We start from the raw sequence: 19,829 nt of genomic DNA, 5'->3' as shown, positions 1-19,829 counted from the left end.
AGTCCTATAATTAATAATTACATTAAAATATCCTAGAATTGTTTTCTTCGTGGTATAAATATTTGCAACATGAAATACTGAGAAGACTTCTGTAGAAAGACTGTGGTCAGATTGGAGAAGTGAGGCCACTCTATAATTATGAAATAAAATTCCTTTTCACCTTGAAAAGTAAAAACAAACTTTTGAATACACTATGAAGATGCAAGGTTCCTCTCACCTTGCAGCACGGCGAAAATCCCTGGCAACTGCTTGTGGAGCCCTAAGGCCTTGTACAATGGGAGGTGCTTAGGAGAGGTGCTTAGAGAAATAAACCAGGATTTCCTTAAGAACCAGTGCTTATTTGTAGAGAGTAGACGCTTAACTAAGCGTCTCTCCTATAGAAATAAGCACCGCTGCTTCAAAAAAATCCGGTTTATTTTTCTAAGCACATCCCCAAGTATCTCCCATTGTACAAGGCCTAAGCCTCTCGTCTCCCTATCCTCCGCACTCAAGCGAGGTATAGACGCTAAGCAACAAGGAGGGGAGACTTCTCGTGGGCCTTTAGGTCTCTTCAGCCCATGTGTTTATTACTGCACCTATCCTTCAGCACCATTTTATTCGGCCCATTAAACCACTCCGGCAAGGCGAGGACGCTGGGAAGCGGCGCGGCACCCACGAGTGCCCCTCCGGCGAACGGCGGCGATGGACGGGAGCGACGCCGACCCCGGGACGGGAAGCGGCGGCGGGGGGTTCGAGTGGGACGCGGATTCCCAGCTCTACTACCACGCCAGGTTCCCCTTCCTACCCCCTACGGTCTAGGTTTCTTCTTCCAAAGCTCGAGCAGTTGCGGCTGCTCGAATCGAATCCATTCTGGTATCCAGTTCTTCCCCAGGCGGGAGCGTTGATGAGTGATAGAATCATTTGCTCGAGAACGGGCTGGTAGTTAGTAGCAAATTTATGGACATCAGGGTTCAGGGGTTAGCATGCATTGCTGCCCCAGTGCAGATTACTTGCGATTATTTACATTTTTGGGTTAAATATCTGTTGCTGTTGTGAATTTCACTTGAATATGTACTTCTGTCTGTTTGTGAGAGGGGTTGAATCTCTCCTGTTTTGGAATAGGAAGTTTTTTTTATGATGCATTGTCACAATAATTAGCAGTAAGAGTCTAAGAGAGCACACAGGGTTAGTTATGTTAGAGCATCTCTAACCGATCCCTTATAATCAGTTAGAGGAGGATAAAATCATGTTTCCTCCTCTAAAGTGCACCTAACCGAACCCTTATAACCGTTAGTGGAGGATATTTTTTACTCCGCGGCGGCCGCGGCCTTCAAATATACTCCGCCCACCCGCGGAGTAAAAATTCCCCACACCTCATCTCTCCCCCTCTTCCATTCTGCCGCCGCCCAAGCCCCGCCGGCGCGCCCCCACCCCCACCCCCATCCACTCCGGCACCACCCCGCCGCCAAAAATGACTGGATCTGGCCATTTTAAGTGAAGAAATCTCTGAGTTTTAAGTGAGTCTAGCTGTGTTGATTTTGCATAAACACTGGACAGTGGTCTGCTAATTATGATAATCACTCGGGTGACCTTTTTGACTGTGCAAATACTTCATTTCTTATATCTATTCATTGTGTTATACAGAGTTTGGATGATTTATGTCACATTCACTTCATTCTTCAACAGTAAATCAGTAGGTGCAGAATACTGAGCACAAATAGCTTGTAATTTGCTTGATAGTTCATTTTTGTTGTTGTATCGACCTAACTTATTCTTTGGATACAGTTTTTTTTTACGGAGCTACGGCTTTGGATACAGTTCATTTTATAGAAATATAAGGCTTTCTCTGTCCAAAACTCTACTGTACTCCTCTGTTCAGCATATTATTCATCCTTCTCGTTTTGGTTATCTTCTGATGTTTACTTACATTTTCAGTACTGGGTTTTACCATGACCCTGTCGCTGGCTGGTACTACAGCAGCACAGATGGTCAGTACTACATCTATGAGAATGGAGATTACGTGTTATGGACTTCAGATGCGGTACTTACAAGTTCATCTGGTTCCTCAAAATTTCTCAATGTATCATTGTCTTGTGTGAGCTTACACCCATGTCCATATTCAAACAGGGCAAGGAACCCAGTGTACAGAGTCCATGTGATGAAGCTAGCCAAAGTTTCCTGGAATCCTCTTGTTAGTCTCATTAGTTGATAATGCTGCAACTTTTGAGGGCATATTTGTTCGGCATCTATATCTATCTTGGAATTAATTGTTGAAATATAAACATGCGATCTTTAGCTTCAGAACAGTAACACCAGCCATATCTGAAAGGGAACCTGTAGCACAGTGTTGTAGTTTTGTTTTTCTTGTATAGAAAGGGTCCAGGCTATCTTTTTGGGAAACAAATCATGAGAAATAGAAGTCTTTGTAACAGTTGGTATTGGAGAGATAATGCGATTTTTTTTTTACATTTAATAGCAGGACCGGAACCGGATATTCCACATCAACCGCCATCAGAATGGTTCTTGCATAAATAATCACTCTCTCTTATCTGATAAACATCTTTTTTAGACACCTGATTCTTTTGCGCTTGATTCTGTTATTTCTTTTACAGGCTGGAGGAAACACTAATTAACATGTATTTATCAGGATACTCTAATATAGAGGTCAACACTGAAAATTTACTAGGAGAATCACAGATAAGTGGTTAGTAACTTGAATTATTGCTGTTTTCCCCTACCTTCTTGTGTTGTGGGATGCTGAAAGTCTGCACTGGCAATTCTAATAAATTTATTATGGTCACCAGAGGAAGGCAAAAGTGATGCAGTTGAGAACAAACTCAGTAACGTGGCTTCAGATAATGCATCAGACTCTCTGAATGATGCTACATTACAGCAAATAGAAGATAAAATGCAAATCGAGAGCTTCACAGTTGTGCATGAATCTTTAGGGGAAGGTGAGGGCCATCATATTACTATCTTCATTTTAGTTACTGAAATACTGAGCACTGGCACATGTTAGGGATTATCTGGTGTGTTGTCTCTGTGTGATGTGTGCGTCTTACTGATATTTTGCTTTGCATATTGTTTCCCCAGAAGAAGAGAACTGGCTTTCTCAGTATGGTCAAGTAGAGAGAGTAAATGATGAGCTGCCATTGTTTCCGAGCGTTGATCTTTGGGACTGGCATATGGTCACAGAACCTGTTAGCAAAGGTCAGCCCATGACTAGGCTTGTGGGACGTTTAACTAGGGGTTCTAGTAAGCTTCATCCTTCTCTGCCTGCTCGTGGTGGCCTTCTAAGAACCGCTCCTGTTCGTGAAGTTCATCTTGATCTTGTACGTGTTTCATCAGGTAAGACTGGATACTTGGATAGGGTAGAAAGATAGGAATGTGCACCGCTCTTTTGATACCAAGGCGTAGATGGTTTTCCTTCCTAATATACTTCCTCCGTCCTCAAATAAGTGGACATATAGAAATTTTAAGACAGATTATGGGGTGGAGTAGAAAATGCATTGGGAAGGTGCAAGCCACTATCTCTCTCCTCTTTAATTCCCCACCTCGAATGAGCTAAGTGCATGTAGAAAATGAGGAGACCTGTTGAATGTTATTGGGCTTGATTCCCATGTGATGAGACAGAAACATCTTTTCTACTTTAAAGTGCATTGGGAAGATAGAAGCACACTCTTTTGTGGACAAATTTCGAATGCTAAACGTCCACTTATTTGAGGATGGAGGGAGTAAGTTTCTTTTGCTGAAACTTGAATATAATATGATGGAATTTTCTATATCAGATACCATTATTAAAGCTTACAGTAAGACAGAATACTGTGAAGAAAAATTTCCGCTGTTCTTTGGTTGACAATTATTGGGCCTAAAACTCCATGTAATACTTATACTAGTACTCATGTATCAGGGAAGTTGTAGAGGCTGAGGAACCCAAGCAGAAAATACCTGGCCTCTTTATCAGCGTATGACTCTTCGAACCCAACAAAAGATTGGGCTTTTCCTGACCTATATGCCAACCCTAATAACAATTCAGATAAGCAGTCTACTGCATGTTGCCTGTCTGATGTTGCTCATGAATCTTCTACCGGGGAAGGTGTTTCAGCTGCTAGTGGCAAGGTAAGTTAATGTTTAACTGATTCCTCTCGTTGCCATTTACTGAAATATTGTCTAACCTGTTTGTTTCCCAACAATTTATTGATAGTCAAACCCATTTGGAGATCTATTTACTGAAACATTAAGTTGGTTTTGACAGTGTTTAACTTTGTGCTATTTTCAGCTTATTAGTAATTTTGAATTTTGCAACCTATTTGTTTGTCATCTCATGCCGCATTGGAGATCATGTGATTGGGAGCAATTGTTAAAAAACATAGAAGAAATCTTAAAGGCTAGAGGAAGCATCAATGCTTCCTTTGTCTAGTGAGTACTACTCCTAGGTAACAATTTAAATGCCCAACGTTAAACTCAAGAAGTTTGATATTTATATAGACAGAGATTTATTAATTATTTTATGGCAACAATGCTTTCCATCGAATTAGAATTTTATTGACAGTAGTTTTATGGCTTATGTACACTATGTAGCCTGATTCTGGGTGTTTTAAACAATGTATATGCATGATTGAAAAGTTAAATAGAGTACTGTATCATATTGCCATATCAAAATACATTGATAATGCTATATTGCTCCATGTTCTAATCTTTCTTAATTTCATCATCTATGGAAGTTTGGAGTACCACCTCTGTTGAATTGTTTCCTTATACAGCCACATTTGTAATTTATGTTGTAAATAACAAACTTAAAGCATCAGCGCTGATGTTCTTGACAACAATATTCTGAAATGTCTGCAATATTTGTAGGAGCACAAGATAAATACTTATAGGGACAGGGCTGCTGAGAGAAGAAAGCTACACCGCGGCTTAGGGATAGGACCTGGGCAGAAGCAAAGTAACGGCATGAGTTCTGATGAATATGAAGATGCAATCGAGGACATGGACTCCTTGGGAGCTGGACCAGTTGATATGAACTTATGTTCCAGCGGTTTGAAGTCTGCGAAGAGAATCATGGAGAACATGGGCTGGAAAGAAGTATGTGTATATCTTATCTGTACTGTTGGACTTGGTATATGCCTTTGCATTCTAGGATGGAAAAAAAATATACTATCAAGAACAACGAGAATCTCTATAAGAACAAAAAATATTCTGTATATATAGTTTTTTGTAAACACCACTTCTCTCGTATCTCAGTGCCTGAGGACATCAGGGCAGACATATCTACGAAGAACATATTTCCTATAGTTATTTCTCTTTTGTGTGCTAAAATACGTTTCTGAACAGTTTATTTAGCATGTATAATATTTGGTGAGGCATGTTTTTCATTGATCAGTTTGTTTAGCAAACACATAGCAAAATATTGATAAGTAATCTATTTCTTACACCGAATATTCGACTTTCCTATTGATTTTGTTTTATTGTCAAACTTGTTTAGGGAGAGGCCCTTGGTAAAAGCAGACAGGGTATTGTAGAACCTATACAGCCTACTTTCAACAAACATGGTGCTGGTTTGGGATGGAATCAAACCCGCTGAGAAGTTCTGATCTTTGAACCCCTGTACATGGTGATTCCAGCCCACATTTCTTTTACCTCCGGAGGTAAATTTTGCATCTAATAAGATAGTGAGAATGCACCAAATTTATATATTCATTAGTTTGCAAAACTTCTCTCAAGCAGCTTAAAAATTGGAACTTAATAACTCATACTGGAGAGCATATGTTGAACATAGTTTGCTATCTGAGACATGGAAATTCACTGACTATTATTTTTGGTTGTATCTTGAAAGTGTAAGTAGTAACTTCTCAAACTTTGGCATGGTTGATTGAGGTGTAACTTCTACGCAGGATAGGTGTAACAGATTCATTGTCATCGCGGCAGTCCTGACTGTTCCAAGGACATTGTATTACTAATGCAGTAAAGGTTCTGTTTCCGACTTATGTTTAATTTGTCCTGTACTGCATGTAGGAAACCTATCGTGTAGCTGAAGTTGTCTGGATTAAAATCCTTAAGGATGGCTTTACCTGTCATTTTAATATAATCTACATATTTTGTGCTTTTCCACCTGAGACCTGATAAAATGTGCAACGACCTGGAATTGCTCTTTTAACACTGTTTATTTCTCTATTTGTAATGTGACAAAATGCTTTTAAACCTGTGGATTGTTGATCATGCTTTTCTTAGGTGTACTACTCCTATTTAGTAGTAGATGCAATTAATTTCTATTTACGAGGCACTAGGAGTCTAGGATACCATCATATCATAAACATATTTCTTTGGAAGTAGCGTTATGCTATGGATTTCAGCTTCATTATCTTATTTAATGTCATTTGACTGACAACTAGTACCTCGGTTCTTCAAGAAATTGCATTCATTGGATTGATGTAGAACAGTAGCCGAGGTTCATAAAAATGCTAGAGTGGAACTCTTGGCCGTGCCACTATACTACGACGTAAGTGAAAGAGCACATTCGGGGTCTAATATGATTGATTAGTCATCCTGATCCTGCATTTCATGCGGTGTGAATTAGTACCTTGGACAAGCAAGTCTCTTGCATATGACAAAAGACGCTGAGATCATATGATCAAAGTGTACTGAAAAGTAAAGTTAGTCTTCCTTGGGAGTGATTAACAATCTAAATGTTTTGGGAGGAGGCTGGGGCTGCTCATTGTGCACAAGCAAGGTATATATGTACCGCATATGACAAAAGACCAATGAGATCACAGAGAGGAGGGAAGAGGGGTGGTTAGGACTTACTATACGCGTACTTTTGGCCTAATTGCTTTCTAGGGCGGAAAGAAACCAAAGGGCTCAATTCCACGACCCTGGAAACCCGGGCACTGCTCCCAATATGTGGCTATGTAAAGAACAGTTCTTGGTGTCCTGGTGTGGCAATCACTCTGATGTGGGTTCAACTGCCCAAGTGTGAGTTGACGCCAGAGCTACTCTGACGTGGGTTCAAACTACTACTATTTGAATCTGCAATGATTTACTACTACTTTCGTCTGCATAATTCATCGTGATTGTCTGCATCTTTTGTTGCTAAGATTAAGCAAGAGACCTTATGCACGTTTTTTGGTCCTGCAGGCACCAGAGGATACTGTGGAAATTTGAATTTCAGCAGCGGTTACCATGGATTGACGAAGTTCTTACTCCTTTTGTGACTAATCTATTTTGATTTGTAAATATAACAAGAGAAATCATTTGATGCGACGGTCAAAATATCCATCTCCATTTACTCTTTTATATTTGTTAATGGTGTTATAGTTGATTTGCTGGCCCCGACCCTTTGCTCATGAAAATGATTCACTCTTATGAAGCCACAGTAAAGAGGATTGATCCATGTGAAAGAAGAGGTGAAACTGAAGAACATGCGATAAACAAACAGAAGGAAAAACCAACACAACTTCTGAGATTTTTCACTGGAGTTGCAAATACTTGTTCTACTGAACAGTTGAAGCCTTACACGGCGAAGCTCTCCTCCATCAATCTACTAAGGCTTCACCAGTTCCTATTAGGTAAAGCACACAAACGAAACTCTCTTACTCCTAGATAATTTTGGCCTTGGTATACTGTCAATTCCTAACTTCCCTCCGTCCTAAAATATAAGATTATTTTTGACACTATCAGAGACGGAGGGGGTAGTACATCGTAAGCTTTGACCACCAAAATCCTTTTAAGTATTTAGACTGGAAACTTGAAAATTACATGTGTAGATTTGTCTTAAAAAGTGTTTACATAGTACTATAATTGTGTTGAACATTATGCATATAGTAGCACTAAACTACTGATGAACGTTACATCTTAAACTGTGTCAATGTTTGAAACGTCACTTTTTTTTGTGAGTTGAGGTGAGTAAGAGCATCTACAACCGGACTTGCAAATCCGGCCCCTATACATCCGCGGACGCCCCTGGACACGCCCGAGAATGCATCCGAACCGCCCCTCTCGTGCCCGGTAGCCACATACCTCAAACCCCGACTCTTAAATACATGCAAATCCATGCATGTCCATCATACACATCAATATCGCACGTAAATAAAAAATGCTGGTAGGGAAAATACATAATTCTTATATAAAAATTATTTTAAATGCACAACTCAAACATTAGCTCTTTGGTTTTCGTTGTGGGTACACATATGCTTCATGAGATCATTGAGTAGCTGCACGTGCACCTCATGATCTCGAAGCTTCTGATGCATCCACAAAAAGTCCATAAGCTGATTTGCATCTTGATCTTCCGGCATTTGAACTTGTTCTTTAGGCACTTCAAAACCATTGGTTTGAGCTACACCATCATCCTCATCCTTGATAATCATATCGTGCAAAATAAATAACATGTCATTAGCTGCCACAAACAATTCTCCAACAATCTTGAAGCACTCTGAATGCCCTCTTCACATCCTTACTGCTTTCTGCATTCTTGTAAAGTCGCTTTGTTTGTCGCCTTGTGGTTTGGATAGATGCCATCGGCAAGATAATATACCATGTTGTAGTCATGACCATTGACAGTGTAGTTGCACGGCGATGATTCCTCATCACAAAGTCTCCTAAACATGGGAATTGAAGCACGTTGATGTCGTTGCGAGAATCTGACATTCCGAAGAAAGCATGTCAAATCCATAAGTGGCCTCTTTGGCGTGACCCTGATACGTTCCAGGCGGTTTTTCCATTGCCAATGCATGCAATCAATTGAATCGAGCATTCATGAAAATCCTCTCACCTCTCCAAATGCCAACATCTTTTATGTGTCATGCACATTTGGTTCTCTCGGATACTCTGCTCCAAACACTTGCATCATGACAGTAGGCAAACCTGACAGTATTCTTCAAGCATGTGATCCCTCCTTCCCTCGTCCGGACCATCTCACCAACAACATCGACGACAGTACCAACTGCAAGCATTCTCAGAGTAGTCGTGCATTTCTGCTTAGCAAAGAAAGAAAGTTGGCCGCAACAATCCCTTGTGAGCTTGAAGTAGTCATCGTGTGCCTCCACTCCCTTCACAACGCGCAAAAATAATGGTTTGCGCATACAAAAATGGCGACGAAACCATGGATCATCTGGAAAAGTTGGGTCCAGAGCAAAGTAGTCCTTGTGCAATACCCATGCTCCGGAGACCCTATCCCGACCGATCACTCTTATCCCTTTGATTGAGCCCTTGAAATTGAGAATATACTCCACTTGCCGATCCATTTCCTCTTGCATGCTCATGAGCATGATCATGTTCACTTCTTCGTCTGAATTCGGCGAATCGAAGAACTCATCTTCAATCATTTTATCTTCGTCAGTCCATACTCCTGGCCCGACGAAGCATTGGAATCCATCATTTTCCCTACGAATAAATCACAACAAAAAGAGTATTCCAACAAAAATGGGTTGGACAATGGGTTGAACAATAGAGCGCAAGGGACAGCCCGATAGTTGCCGGACGTACCGCAGTGGCGTCCGGGGCAGTGACTATGTCCGGGCGGTGAGAGCATGTTTAAAAGGACCGTTGTGCCAGTGTTGGCGGCGACAAGGCTCAGGACGACTTTGGAGCAAGGGTGGCAGTTGATATACGAGACGTCTAGCGCGAAGGGAGAAGAAGAGAGAAGAGAACAAATGAAATCGGTAGGTCGAGGGAATGAATTTGATGCAATTTATGATGTGGATGGGTGTCGATCCAACGTGACAAACGTGCTCGATCGCGCTCGGGCCTCTCCATATCCATCCTATATTTGGCCTGGATACGGAGTCAGCCCAGGGGTTTGAGGCGTGCGATCAGGCCTGATTAGGCTGTTCACTAAGCACCCAACATCAGCCGTGTCTCGATCCATGTTTGACTCAGCATGCATGCATGGCGGGGACGAACCCCTGCCACTGCCGGTTCCATCGGGAACGTACGCAACGTACTGGCGTCCGGGCATCTAGCCGTGTCAAATCATTGGCACTGTTGTCCGGCCTCGACAGGAAAAGATGCAATCGCGATTTCGCATGCCACGTCCTTACCTCAGACAGCGGCCTGCCGGTGCCCGTCCATCCATGCAGAAAAAGAAGAATCCTTCCAATCCAGATGATCGCCCTGGTCGAGGACGCAAGTCCCGATCCATCCATCCATCAGACTCAGTTTGACGTACGTGTCTGCAGCTTGCATGCAGAGAAAGGAAAGGAAACTTGGCGGCAAGGTGAACACCCTATCAGTCCCTGGCCCAACCCATTGGCCATTGCTGCGTGTAACTCTCTCCTAACCTGGAGCTCTATCTAGATCTAGAGGATGTTTGTTTTCAGAGATTTTTTTATGTAGGGACTAGAAAAAATTCTTTTTAAAGACTTTTTTACCAAACAGGGGAGATTTTTTAAAGACTAAACTAGGCATTTGAGACTAAATGAAGAAGACTCTCAAGAAGAGTCTTTTTTGGACTTTTCCAACAATGCCCCTCCATACACCCATTGATCCGCCACTCCATGGTGTTGTCTGATTGTTATTTTTCATATAATAGGGGCAACATGATCATTTAATAACCTCTAGAAAGGGACTAGAAACTTTTTAGTTTTTGGAAACAAACAGGGAGAGACTTTTTAAGGACTATGGACTTTTTAGTTGGGACTAGAAAAAGTCCTAGGCAGGGGCGGAGCCGGGGGACGAGTAGGGGCCTCCCCCCCCCCCCCCCCCCCCCCCAACGATCGACAATTTTAGGTAGGAGCGACGAGTAATTACCAACGAGATTAGATCAATATACGTACTTGGTCCCCCTATGAATCCTGGCTCCGCCACACCCCCTGGTGAAGGTGCCTGCTCTTCTTTTTTTCATGCGTGTCACGGTCATGCTCGTGTGCTCTGCTTGCCTGATGGCCCCAGCCACAGGGCTGCAAATAATTGCACACCCCTAGCTAAGCCAAGCCAAGCTAAGCTAGGTAGGGCACTGAATGATGATGCTTGTTTACGGTTAACCCTTGCATGCTTGCTCACCGTTGCTGGCCTTAATTGCACTGGAGCGGAGCTAAACAAACGGACACCTATCGTATCAGTAAGAAGTGCGTTGCAAGCACCATCTCCTCCTCACATGACCCCAACCCTACCCCTATCCGGGCCCTGTCCTTGTGACTTGTATTCTTCTTGTCTTTAGCCCATTCCATGTGCCTCATGCCTAGATTCTCCTCTCCCCTTGCCCCCCTCAACAACTTTCTCCCCTCACTCACGCGCTCCCGCCGTGCCTTACCGACACCATTTATATTAACTAACCCAATCTTTGCTCCTGTTTATAAACATATGCTAACTGTTGCTTGCAAGCCTGTTCAAACATTGCTGCTCAATCACCAAAATTTCTTTCCCTCCCTTTCATTAGACGTTTTTCTTCTTCGAGTTTATCCGGTGTCTCTTTCCGCTGCGCGGGCACACCCATCTCATGCCATGTGTTTTTCCCAGTTCATGCATGATCGACTTTGTAGAACGACCTGCATATATCAATACAAGTGTTACTAACAAATTGGATGAGCCATCCTGGGATGGAAAATTCAAAATTATTGAGCGGATGCTGTCACGCGGCAAGCAGCTCGAGGAGTCCACTGCCTCACGTGATCCATTGATCAACTTCAGGCTTATCTGCACCCCATCTTTCTTTTCCTTTAATTATGATGAGAAGAGCGATTGTATTCAGATTCTGCTCGGCAGTAATATTGGATCCTGCAGATCGTCTCGCCCTTAATTACCACCGCCAGATCGCCTCCCATGCCAGACTTCAAATCTAGTCATTTGGTCAGAAAAACTTGCCTGTGCTGTGTACTATGTGCATGTAGTCTATGCTAGCAGTATGAACATGGTAGAAGCTAGCAGACTGTTAGCTGAGTTGGTAAAGCAGGAACTGCTAGTCTAGTCTGGTAGATCTACACTCTGATGTGGTGAAAAACTTAAGCTGCTGTGCATGGGGTTAATAATTAGTCCGTTAAACTCCATTCCAATTTTGCAGTCTTTTTCATCATCCGTGTAGAAAACTGGCCAGCTTTTGACACCACTTTTAAGCTTCACCGCATGCTGGCGCATCATTGCCCAACACACTAGCTCTACCAACATAGACATACTCCCTCCATATTACAATGTAGTGCTTCCTCTATCCGCGTGCTTCAACTTTGACCGTAAATTTAACTACAAGACCGATTGCGCCGGGAGCAAAAGTTGTATCAGTGAATTCATATTTGAAAGAAGTTTTTAATTATGTAACTTTTTCTCCCGCCGCAGTCGATCTCGTTCGTTAAATTTATGGTCAAAGTTCGACCTCAGAAAGCGCGGGCGCACTATATTTTGGAATGGAGGGAGTACTTGTGAACTAAGCCTACCCACAGTCATGAATATATTTTTCTTGCCCTTAGACGAACCGAGGCAAGCAGATGTTTTTACCCAACTTTGTCAGTAAAAAGTCATCTGAAGCATGAATCAACACACCAGAGTGTAATTAATTAGTTACTGCGAGAGAAGAACAGAAAAGCATGGTGGTGCTGCTGCTGTTGTTTAGTATCAGGCAATGCAACTTAGGCTGGTCACAATGGGGAGGAACTTAGGAGTAACATCACACACTCCAATACAACTTTGCTTATGTGTCACATATTTAATGAAGAGAGAGGTGTTTGTGGTAACTAGCTAAGTTACCGGAACATCACACACTCCAAAAAACAATGAGTCTATAACCTAATAAATACATTGTTGCATGACACTACATAGATGTTCCTACCCATTATGGAGGTAGTAACATAGTCTAGAGAAGTGTGTAAGTTACTAGACTATGTTTTTGCCCATTATGACCAGCCTTACAATGCATGACATTTGCCTGCCCCAAGCCCAAATGAAAGCCCTAGTTCCGATGTAAATACTCTGTAACCTCCACTCATTGGAATTACTACTCCTATCCTCCACGGGATTAGCTAGAGGAGCTGCGCCCCGGTTAATTAGGACTGCCGCCACATTTACCAATGGGAATTTGTAGTCGCCTCAGGGGTAGATCTAGATCTGTGAGCCTGCGAAATTTCTCCCAGTGGAGTACAATGGCAGGAGTTTTTTAACCGCCGCTAACGGCGGCTTCCTCGCAATTAACACAAAGTACAAGAAAGGCAGGCAGGGGTGAGGTGAGGAGGCCGGCCGCCCACTAGTTTAACCATGAGCTAGCTATAAGCTAAGCCATGCAGTGAAAAGTATTGGCTAAGCAGCGGTAGATCCCATCTACTCCCACTGCTTTGCATGTGCATGGTGCCCTCCATTAGGGGTGTAGTAGTAGTGGTAGATTAGATCTAACCCTTTTGTTTAACTTTAACCTGCAGGGCAGACACTAGACAGCCACTAGCTAATCCTACAGTTTGAGTATGGTTTTCACTGCGTGGGAATGAACTGTCATGTGAGTGTTACACCAGCTGTGATGCATGCCTGCCACCTCCCTTCCCTAGCTTGATTATTCTCTACCCCTTTTCACCTTTGATTTCAACCCTTGAAGATTCCTGCAGGCAGGGAGGCCATGCCCATGATCACAATCACAGCTACTACTCAAAGCCTCACCGACTGGACCCTTTTTACACAAGGACAGAGAGGCTGGCTCATGCTGCTCCAAATTTCCTGAAAGGAACTTGTTCCACACTGTTGCGCTGCATTTCCGAGATATTCCCGCGCCGCTTTAGCTGCAGCTGCGGTTTTTGTTGCTGCCGCTGGACTGCACTGCATGCATGATGAGCATATTGTCCGTAGTTTTTCTTCTGATGGGGCCATGCCTTTTCATGAGGTTTTCACCGGACCTTCCCGACGCAACGCTTTACAATGTCAGCGGCTCAAAACCCTTTGATATGGTTAAAATTTCAGTTAAATTATTAGTAACACGGCTCCACCGCTGGTGTGCCCGCGGCCACCTAATCCGCCATTTCCTTGCTGGTTTGCCGCTGCTGATTGGATTGCTCCGTCCATCCCCCTCCCCCACCCCTGCCGATCTCTTTTCCCATGGAGAAGATATAAAATTTGCAGCCATGCCGGCCTGCACGCCCCTCTCTCTTCTTCCTCCTTACTAAACCTTAGTGTGAGTGTGAGACTGAGTGAGTAAACCTCGCCAACAAGCCACCTAAAAGCAAGTGCTCTGTTATTATCTATCCGTCCATCTATCTACCCTTCCAACACAAGCAAGAACCAAGATTTTGCTTGTGCTTGTGTTGCTTCTGAATTTGACGCAGCAGCATGTGCAGCTGAGCCGCCGCCGCACCGCCTCTTGATCTGTTCGTCGACAGTGCGGTGTCAATCAGTCCATTGTAGCTGGCATGCCTCCTGATATGGGCGGTTGCGGGCGCGTGGCGGCGGTGCTGTGCTGCGCGGTCGTCGTGGCGTGCATGGGCGGCGGCGCGCTCGCCGTGGACGCGCAGGGCGCGGCGCTGCTGGCGTGGAAGCGCACGCTGGGCGGCGGCGGCGCGGGGGCGCTGGGGGGCTGGAGCTCGGCCGACAAGTCGCCGTGCCGGTGGACCGGCGTGTCGTGCAATGCCGACGGCGGCGTCACGGAGCTGAGTTTACAGTTCGTCGACCTGCTGGGCGGCGTGCCGGACAATTTGGCGGCGGCTGTGGGCGCCACGCTGGAGCGGCTGGTGCTCACCGGCACCAACCTGTCCGGGCCCATCCCGCCGCAGCTCGGCGACCTGCCGGCGCTCACGCACCTTGATCTCAGCAACAATGCGCTCACGGGCTCCATCCCGGTGAGCCTCTGCCGGCCTGGGAGCAAGCTGGAGAGCCTCGCTGTCAACTCCAACCACCTCGAGGGCGCCATCCCGGACGCCATCGGCAACCTCACGGTGCTGCGCGAGCTCATCTTCTACGACAACCAGCTCGAGGGCGCCATCCCGGCCTCCATAGGCAGGATGGCCAGCCTTGAGGTGCTCCGTGGTGGCGGCAACAAGAACCTCCAGGGCGCGCTCCCGCCGGAGATCGGCAACTGCTCCAACCTCACCATGCTCGGCCTCGCCGAGACCAGCATCTCGGGCCCCCTCCCGGCGAGCCTCGGCCAGCTCAAGAACCTCGACACGCTGGCCATCTACACCGCGCTGCTCTCCGGCCCGATCCCGCCGGAGCTCGGGAAATGCGCCAGCCTGCAGAACATCTACCTGTACGAGAACGCGCTGTCCGGCTCCATCCCGGCGCAGCTCGGCGGCCTCAGCAACCTCAAGAACCTGCTGCTGTGGCAGAACAACCTCGTCGGCGTCATCCCGCCGGAGCTGGGCAAGTGCACGGGGCTCAACGTCATCGACCTGTCCATGAACGGCATCACCGGCCACATCCCGGCGTCGCTCGGGAACCTCGTCGCGCTGCAGGAGCTGCAGCTCAGCGTCAACAAGATGTCCGGCCCGATCCCGGCGGAGCTCGCGCGGTGCACCAACCTCACAGACCTAGAGCTCGACAACAACCAGATATCCGGCACCATCCCGGCCGAGATCGGCAAGCTCACGGCGCTGCGCATGCTGTACCTCTGGGCCAACCAGCTCACGGGCACCATCCCGCCGGAGATCGGCGGCTGCGTCAGCCTCGAGTCGCTCGACCTGTCGCAGAACGCGCTCACCGGGCCCATCCCGCCGTCCATGTTCAGGCTGCCCAAGCTGTCCAAGCTGCTGCTCATCGACAACGTCCTCTCCGGCGAGATACCGCAGGAGATCGGCAACTGCACGTCGCTCGTCCGGTTCCGGGCAAGCGGCAACCACCTCGCCGGCGCCATACCGGCCCAGATCGGCAAGCTTGGCCACCTCAGCTTCCTGGACCTCAGCTCGAACAGGTTGTCTGGCGCCATCCCCGCCGAGATCGCCGGGTGCCGGAACCTCACGTTCCTCGACCTGCACGGCAACGCCATCACCGGCGTGCTGCCGCAGGGCCTGTTTCAAGGAATGATGTCCTTGCAGTACCTCGACCTCTCGTACAATGCCATCGGCGGCTCGCTCCCGTCGGAGGTGGGCATGCTCGGTTCGCTCACCAAGCTCGTTCTGGGCGGGAACCGGCTCTCCGGCCAGATACCTCACGAGATCGGCTCGTGCGCGCGGCTCCAGCTACTGGACCTCGGCGGCAACTCGCTGTCCGGCGCCATACCGGCGAGCATCGGCAAGATTGCAGGTCTGGAGATTGGTCTTAACCTCAGCTGCAACGGCCTGTCGGGTGCCATGCCCAAGGAGTTCGCCGGGCTCACGCGGCTCGGCGTGCTCGACGTCTCGCACAACCAGCTCTCCGGAGACCTCCAGCTGCTGTCCGCTCTCCAGAACCTCGTCGCGCTCAACGTCTCCTTCAACAATTTCTCCGGGCGCGCGCCGGAGACGGCGTTCTTCGCGAAGCTGCCCATGAGCGACGTCGAGGGCAACCCGGCGCTCTGCCTCTCCCGGTGCCCCGGCGACGCCAGTGACCGTGAACGTGCAGCTCAGCGCGCCGCTCGCGTCGCCACGGCCGTTCTGCTCTCTGCTCTCGTGGTCCTCCTGATTGCCGCGGCGGTCGTCCTACTCGGTCGCCGGCGCCAAGGCTCGATTTTCGGCGGCGCGCGCCAGGAGGACAAGGACGCCGAGATGCTGCCGCCGTGGGACGTGACGCTGTACCAGAAGCTGGAGATCAGCGTGGGCGACGTGACCCGCAGCCTCACGCCGGCGAACGTGATCGGGCAAGGCTGGTCCGGCGTGGTGTACCGCGCGAGCGTCCCGTCCACCGGGGTCGCCATCGCCGTCAAGAAGTTCCGGTCGTGCGACGACGCGTCCGTGGAGGCGTTCGCGTGCGAGATCGGCGTGCTGCCCCGCGTGCGCCACCGCAACATCGTGCGGCTCCTGGGGTGGGCCTCCAACCGGCGGGCGCGGCTCCTGTTCTACGACTACCTCCCCAACGGCACCCTCGGCGGCCTGCTGCACGGCGGCGCGGCGGGCGCCCCCGTGGTGGAGTGGGAGCTGCGGCTCTCGATCGCCGTCGGCGTGGCCGAGGGCCTCGCCTACCTCCACCACGACTGCGTGCCGGCGATCCTCCACCGCGACGTCAAGGCCGACAACATCCTTCTCGGGGAGCGCTACGAGGCGTGCGTCGCTGACTTCGGCCTCGCCAGAGTCGCCGACGAGGGCGCCAACTCGTCGCCCCCGCCGTTCGCCGGATCCTACGGGTACATCGCTCCCGGTAAGGCATCCATTTCAGCCACAGAATTCCATCTTTGTACCACCGTACTTTTGCTGTCAGTTAGTGAAGTTCGTTATACGTCATCTGATCCCATTCAAATTTGTGGTGCAGAGTACGGATGCATGATCAAGATCACGACCAAGAGCGACGTGTACAGCTTCGGGGTGGTGCTGCTGGAGATGATCACGGGGCGGCGGCCGGTGGAGCACGCGTTCGGCGAGGGGCAGAGCGTGGTGCAGTGGGTGCGCGAGCACCTCCACCGCAAGTGCGACCCGGCGGAGGTGGTCGACGCGCGGCTGCAGGGCCGGCCGGACACGCAGGTCCAGGAGATGCTGCAGGCCCTCGGGATCGCGCTGCTCTGCGCCAGCACGCGCCCGGAGGACCGGCCGACGATGAAGGACGTGGCGGCGCTCCTCCGCGGCCTCCGCCACGACGACGGCGCCGAGTCGCGGAAGATGAGCGGCGGCGGCGGCGGGTCCTTCGGCAAGTGGAGCGAGCAGAGTAGACCGGTGCCGCTGCCGCGCCCGGGCCAGACGCAGGCCCACTCCAGCTCGCTGGCCTACTCAACAACCGGGAGCGTGTAGCTCGTTGGACCAAGCAAGAGGATGGATCCCGTCCCGGTGACGCCAAACGCGGCACTGTGGCGACGGCGACCGCACCGCGCGTCGTCGAGCGGCGGTAGCGCTGTCGCCGGCCCGCCGCCGGCCCAGGAGCTAGCCTCGCTGGACAGGGTGGGATCGACGCGTCGTGTGGTCCGGCCCGGTGGAGCAAACAAGGTAGAAGACGCCACCGCGAACCACGTACCACAGCAACACAAGCAACAGCAATAATTCGCACAATACCATAGCCAACGCCTGGTGATGCAGACGATGCATCGCATCTGGCGCGTGTGTACATTAATCCTGTCCAATCTCCATGATCTCTTTGGCGTGACTGTGATCTGGTGACGTGACGCCGCTCCACATTCCCATTGCCGTGCATGCATCTGTCCCCGTTCGTGTTGGCCGCGCTGCGACGGGCAATCATGTTTAATCATGTGACCGGTGATTTGTTCCGGGGCCGCTTTGGGTGAGCTCGTGGGGCGGTGAAGTTTGCCCGGGCGGAAATGGACGGACGGACAGCACTGGCGTTTGCCTGGGCCGGCGACAATCGGTGGTGCGGCTAGGCGGCACATACTGCTTTCTGTAGGTTACTACTCCCTCATCCTATAATATAGGACGCCTTTTGACCTACTGTAGTGTCACAAAACGTCTTATGTTATAGGACGGAGGGAGTAGTAATGAGCGTGAAATTTATCCTTTAGGCCAGGCCGCCAGGGCTTTCGGCACGCTGGGCCATGGAATGTTCAGAGTTTTTTCTTCTTTCTTTCCTTTTTTAACAATATAAAAGAAAGCCACCTCTTCGATTTCCATTACTAGAAATCAGCAGGTTCTTACACCATCAAAATATGAAAAGATAACAAAGCTTTAACCTTGCATCTAAGCAGCTAAAAGCGATACAGGAGTAGGAGCCATCCCTCCCACCCTTACATCTACTATCTAGCAGCTCTGATCTAAGGACTGGGCTCAAATCTAGGTCCAGACCGAGCAAACATGAACATAAAAGGTTCTAGACGTATTACATCATGGCATATATAGGATAACAGGAGAGTAAAGCTCTAGGGAGTGAAAGAAGCAAAAGCTGTCCCAGATGTGCCCTTCTGGCCAAGGTCGTCGTCCCAGGATGCAGAATATCAGCTGTTTTTATTCAGCTGCAATCCTCCTCACACAAGGACGCCACCCATGAGCCACCAAGAACACCTCTTTTGCGACTTTTCCAACCTGCCTCACTCCTGCTGCCATCATCTCACTTCTTTCGGGGTTTTTCTGCAAAATCATCCAATCATGAAGACATTTTAGAAAGAAGTTAACTGGTATACAAGGGTCATCTACCTTGCTGTTATCAAACACCACACCATTTCTTAATTTCCAAAGTGTCCAGGCAGAAATCCCTACCATTACCAGACCTCTCTCATCTCTACTAAATTTCTTAACCCAGGATCCCATTACAGAATCCAAATTTTCAGGGATGTCTAACAGATTGAAAGCACACTTCAGAACATTCCACATCATACAAGCTATCGAACATGTAAAGAAAAGATGATTGACAATTTCATTTTGCCCGCGGAAATGGCATTTTTGTCCCCTTTCCACCCCCTGCGTAATAAATTATCTTTCGTAAGTATACTATTTCTGAGAGCTAACCACATAAAAACTTTAACTCTAGGGGGAACTTTTGCTTTCCGCATAAAGAAATGTGGATATTTCATGAGTGCGGCGATTTGGCGGATGGGCGCGCCTGCTCACGCTATGTGGCATGTAGGTACAAGTGGAGCAGCGTGGCGTCAGTCAGGGCTGTATGCAGGAGCGACAACCGAAGTCAAGTGGGCCAGATGTGGGAAAGACGACTCCGTGACCACGAGTATAACGGGGGCAAAGTGTGCCAGTGGTACATGACGGGGCTTGCAAGCCGTGCCGCTACCGACTGGAAACGAGAATCCATGGAGTCCCCGCGCCTGTTGTCGGTGTCAAAACCGGCGGATCTCGGGTAGGGGGTCCCGAACTGTGCGTTTAGGCCGGATGGTAACAGGAGGCAGGGGACACGAAGTTTTATCTAGGTTCGGACCCTCTCGATGGAGGTAAAAC

The 19,829-nt window shown here is 48.2% G+C and overlaps 1 protein-coding gene and 1 pseudogene across 1 annotated transcript; both read left to right on the top strand.

The window, feature by feature from the left end:
* The first annotated feature begins 597 nt into the window (after window positions 1-597).
* Window positions 598-7,297, top strand: LOC123060266 (RNA-binding protein 10-like; annotated as a pseudogene).
* Window positions 7,298-13,829: 6,532 nt separating this feature from the next.
* Window positions 13,830-18,554, top strand: LOC123060265 (leucine-rich repeat receptor-like serine/threonine-protein kinase RGI4). The gene is made up of 2 exons (XM_044482879.1): window positions 13,830-17,145; window positions 17,257-18,554. The coding sequence occupies exons 1-2, from the start codon at window positions 14,292-14,294 to the stop codon at window positions 17,727-17,729; spliced, it is 3,327 nt and encodes a 1,108-aa protein (XP_044338814.1). The 5' UTR covers window positions 13,830-14,291; the 3' UTR covers window positions 17,730-18,554.
* Window positions 18,555-19,829: the final 1,275 nt, after the last annotated feature.

This window comes from Triticum aestivum, chromosome 3A, assembly GCF_018294505.1.
Source record: "Triticum aestivum cultivar Chinese Spring chromosome 3A, IWGSC CS RefSeq v2.1, whole genome shotgun sequence".
NCBI lineage: Eukaryota > Viridiplantae > Streptophyta > Magnoliopsida > Poales > Poaceae > Triticum > Triticum aestivum.
Note: the sequence above shows the minus strand (reverse complement) of the source record. Positions and strands in the feature narration are given on the sequence as shown.

Excerpts from the sequence above, each read along its gene's own strand:
- LOC123060265 (XM_044482879.1), top strand. The coding sequence starts at position 14,292 with ATGCCTCCTGATATGGGCGGTTGCGGGCGCGTGGCGGCGGTGCTGTGC. Across the intron at positions 17,146-17,256 it reads CTACGGGTACATCGCTCCCG|AGTACGGATGCATGATCAAG; the intron begins GTAAGGCATCCA and ends TTTGTGGTGCAG.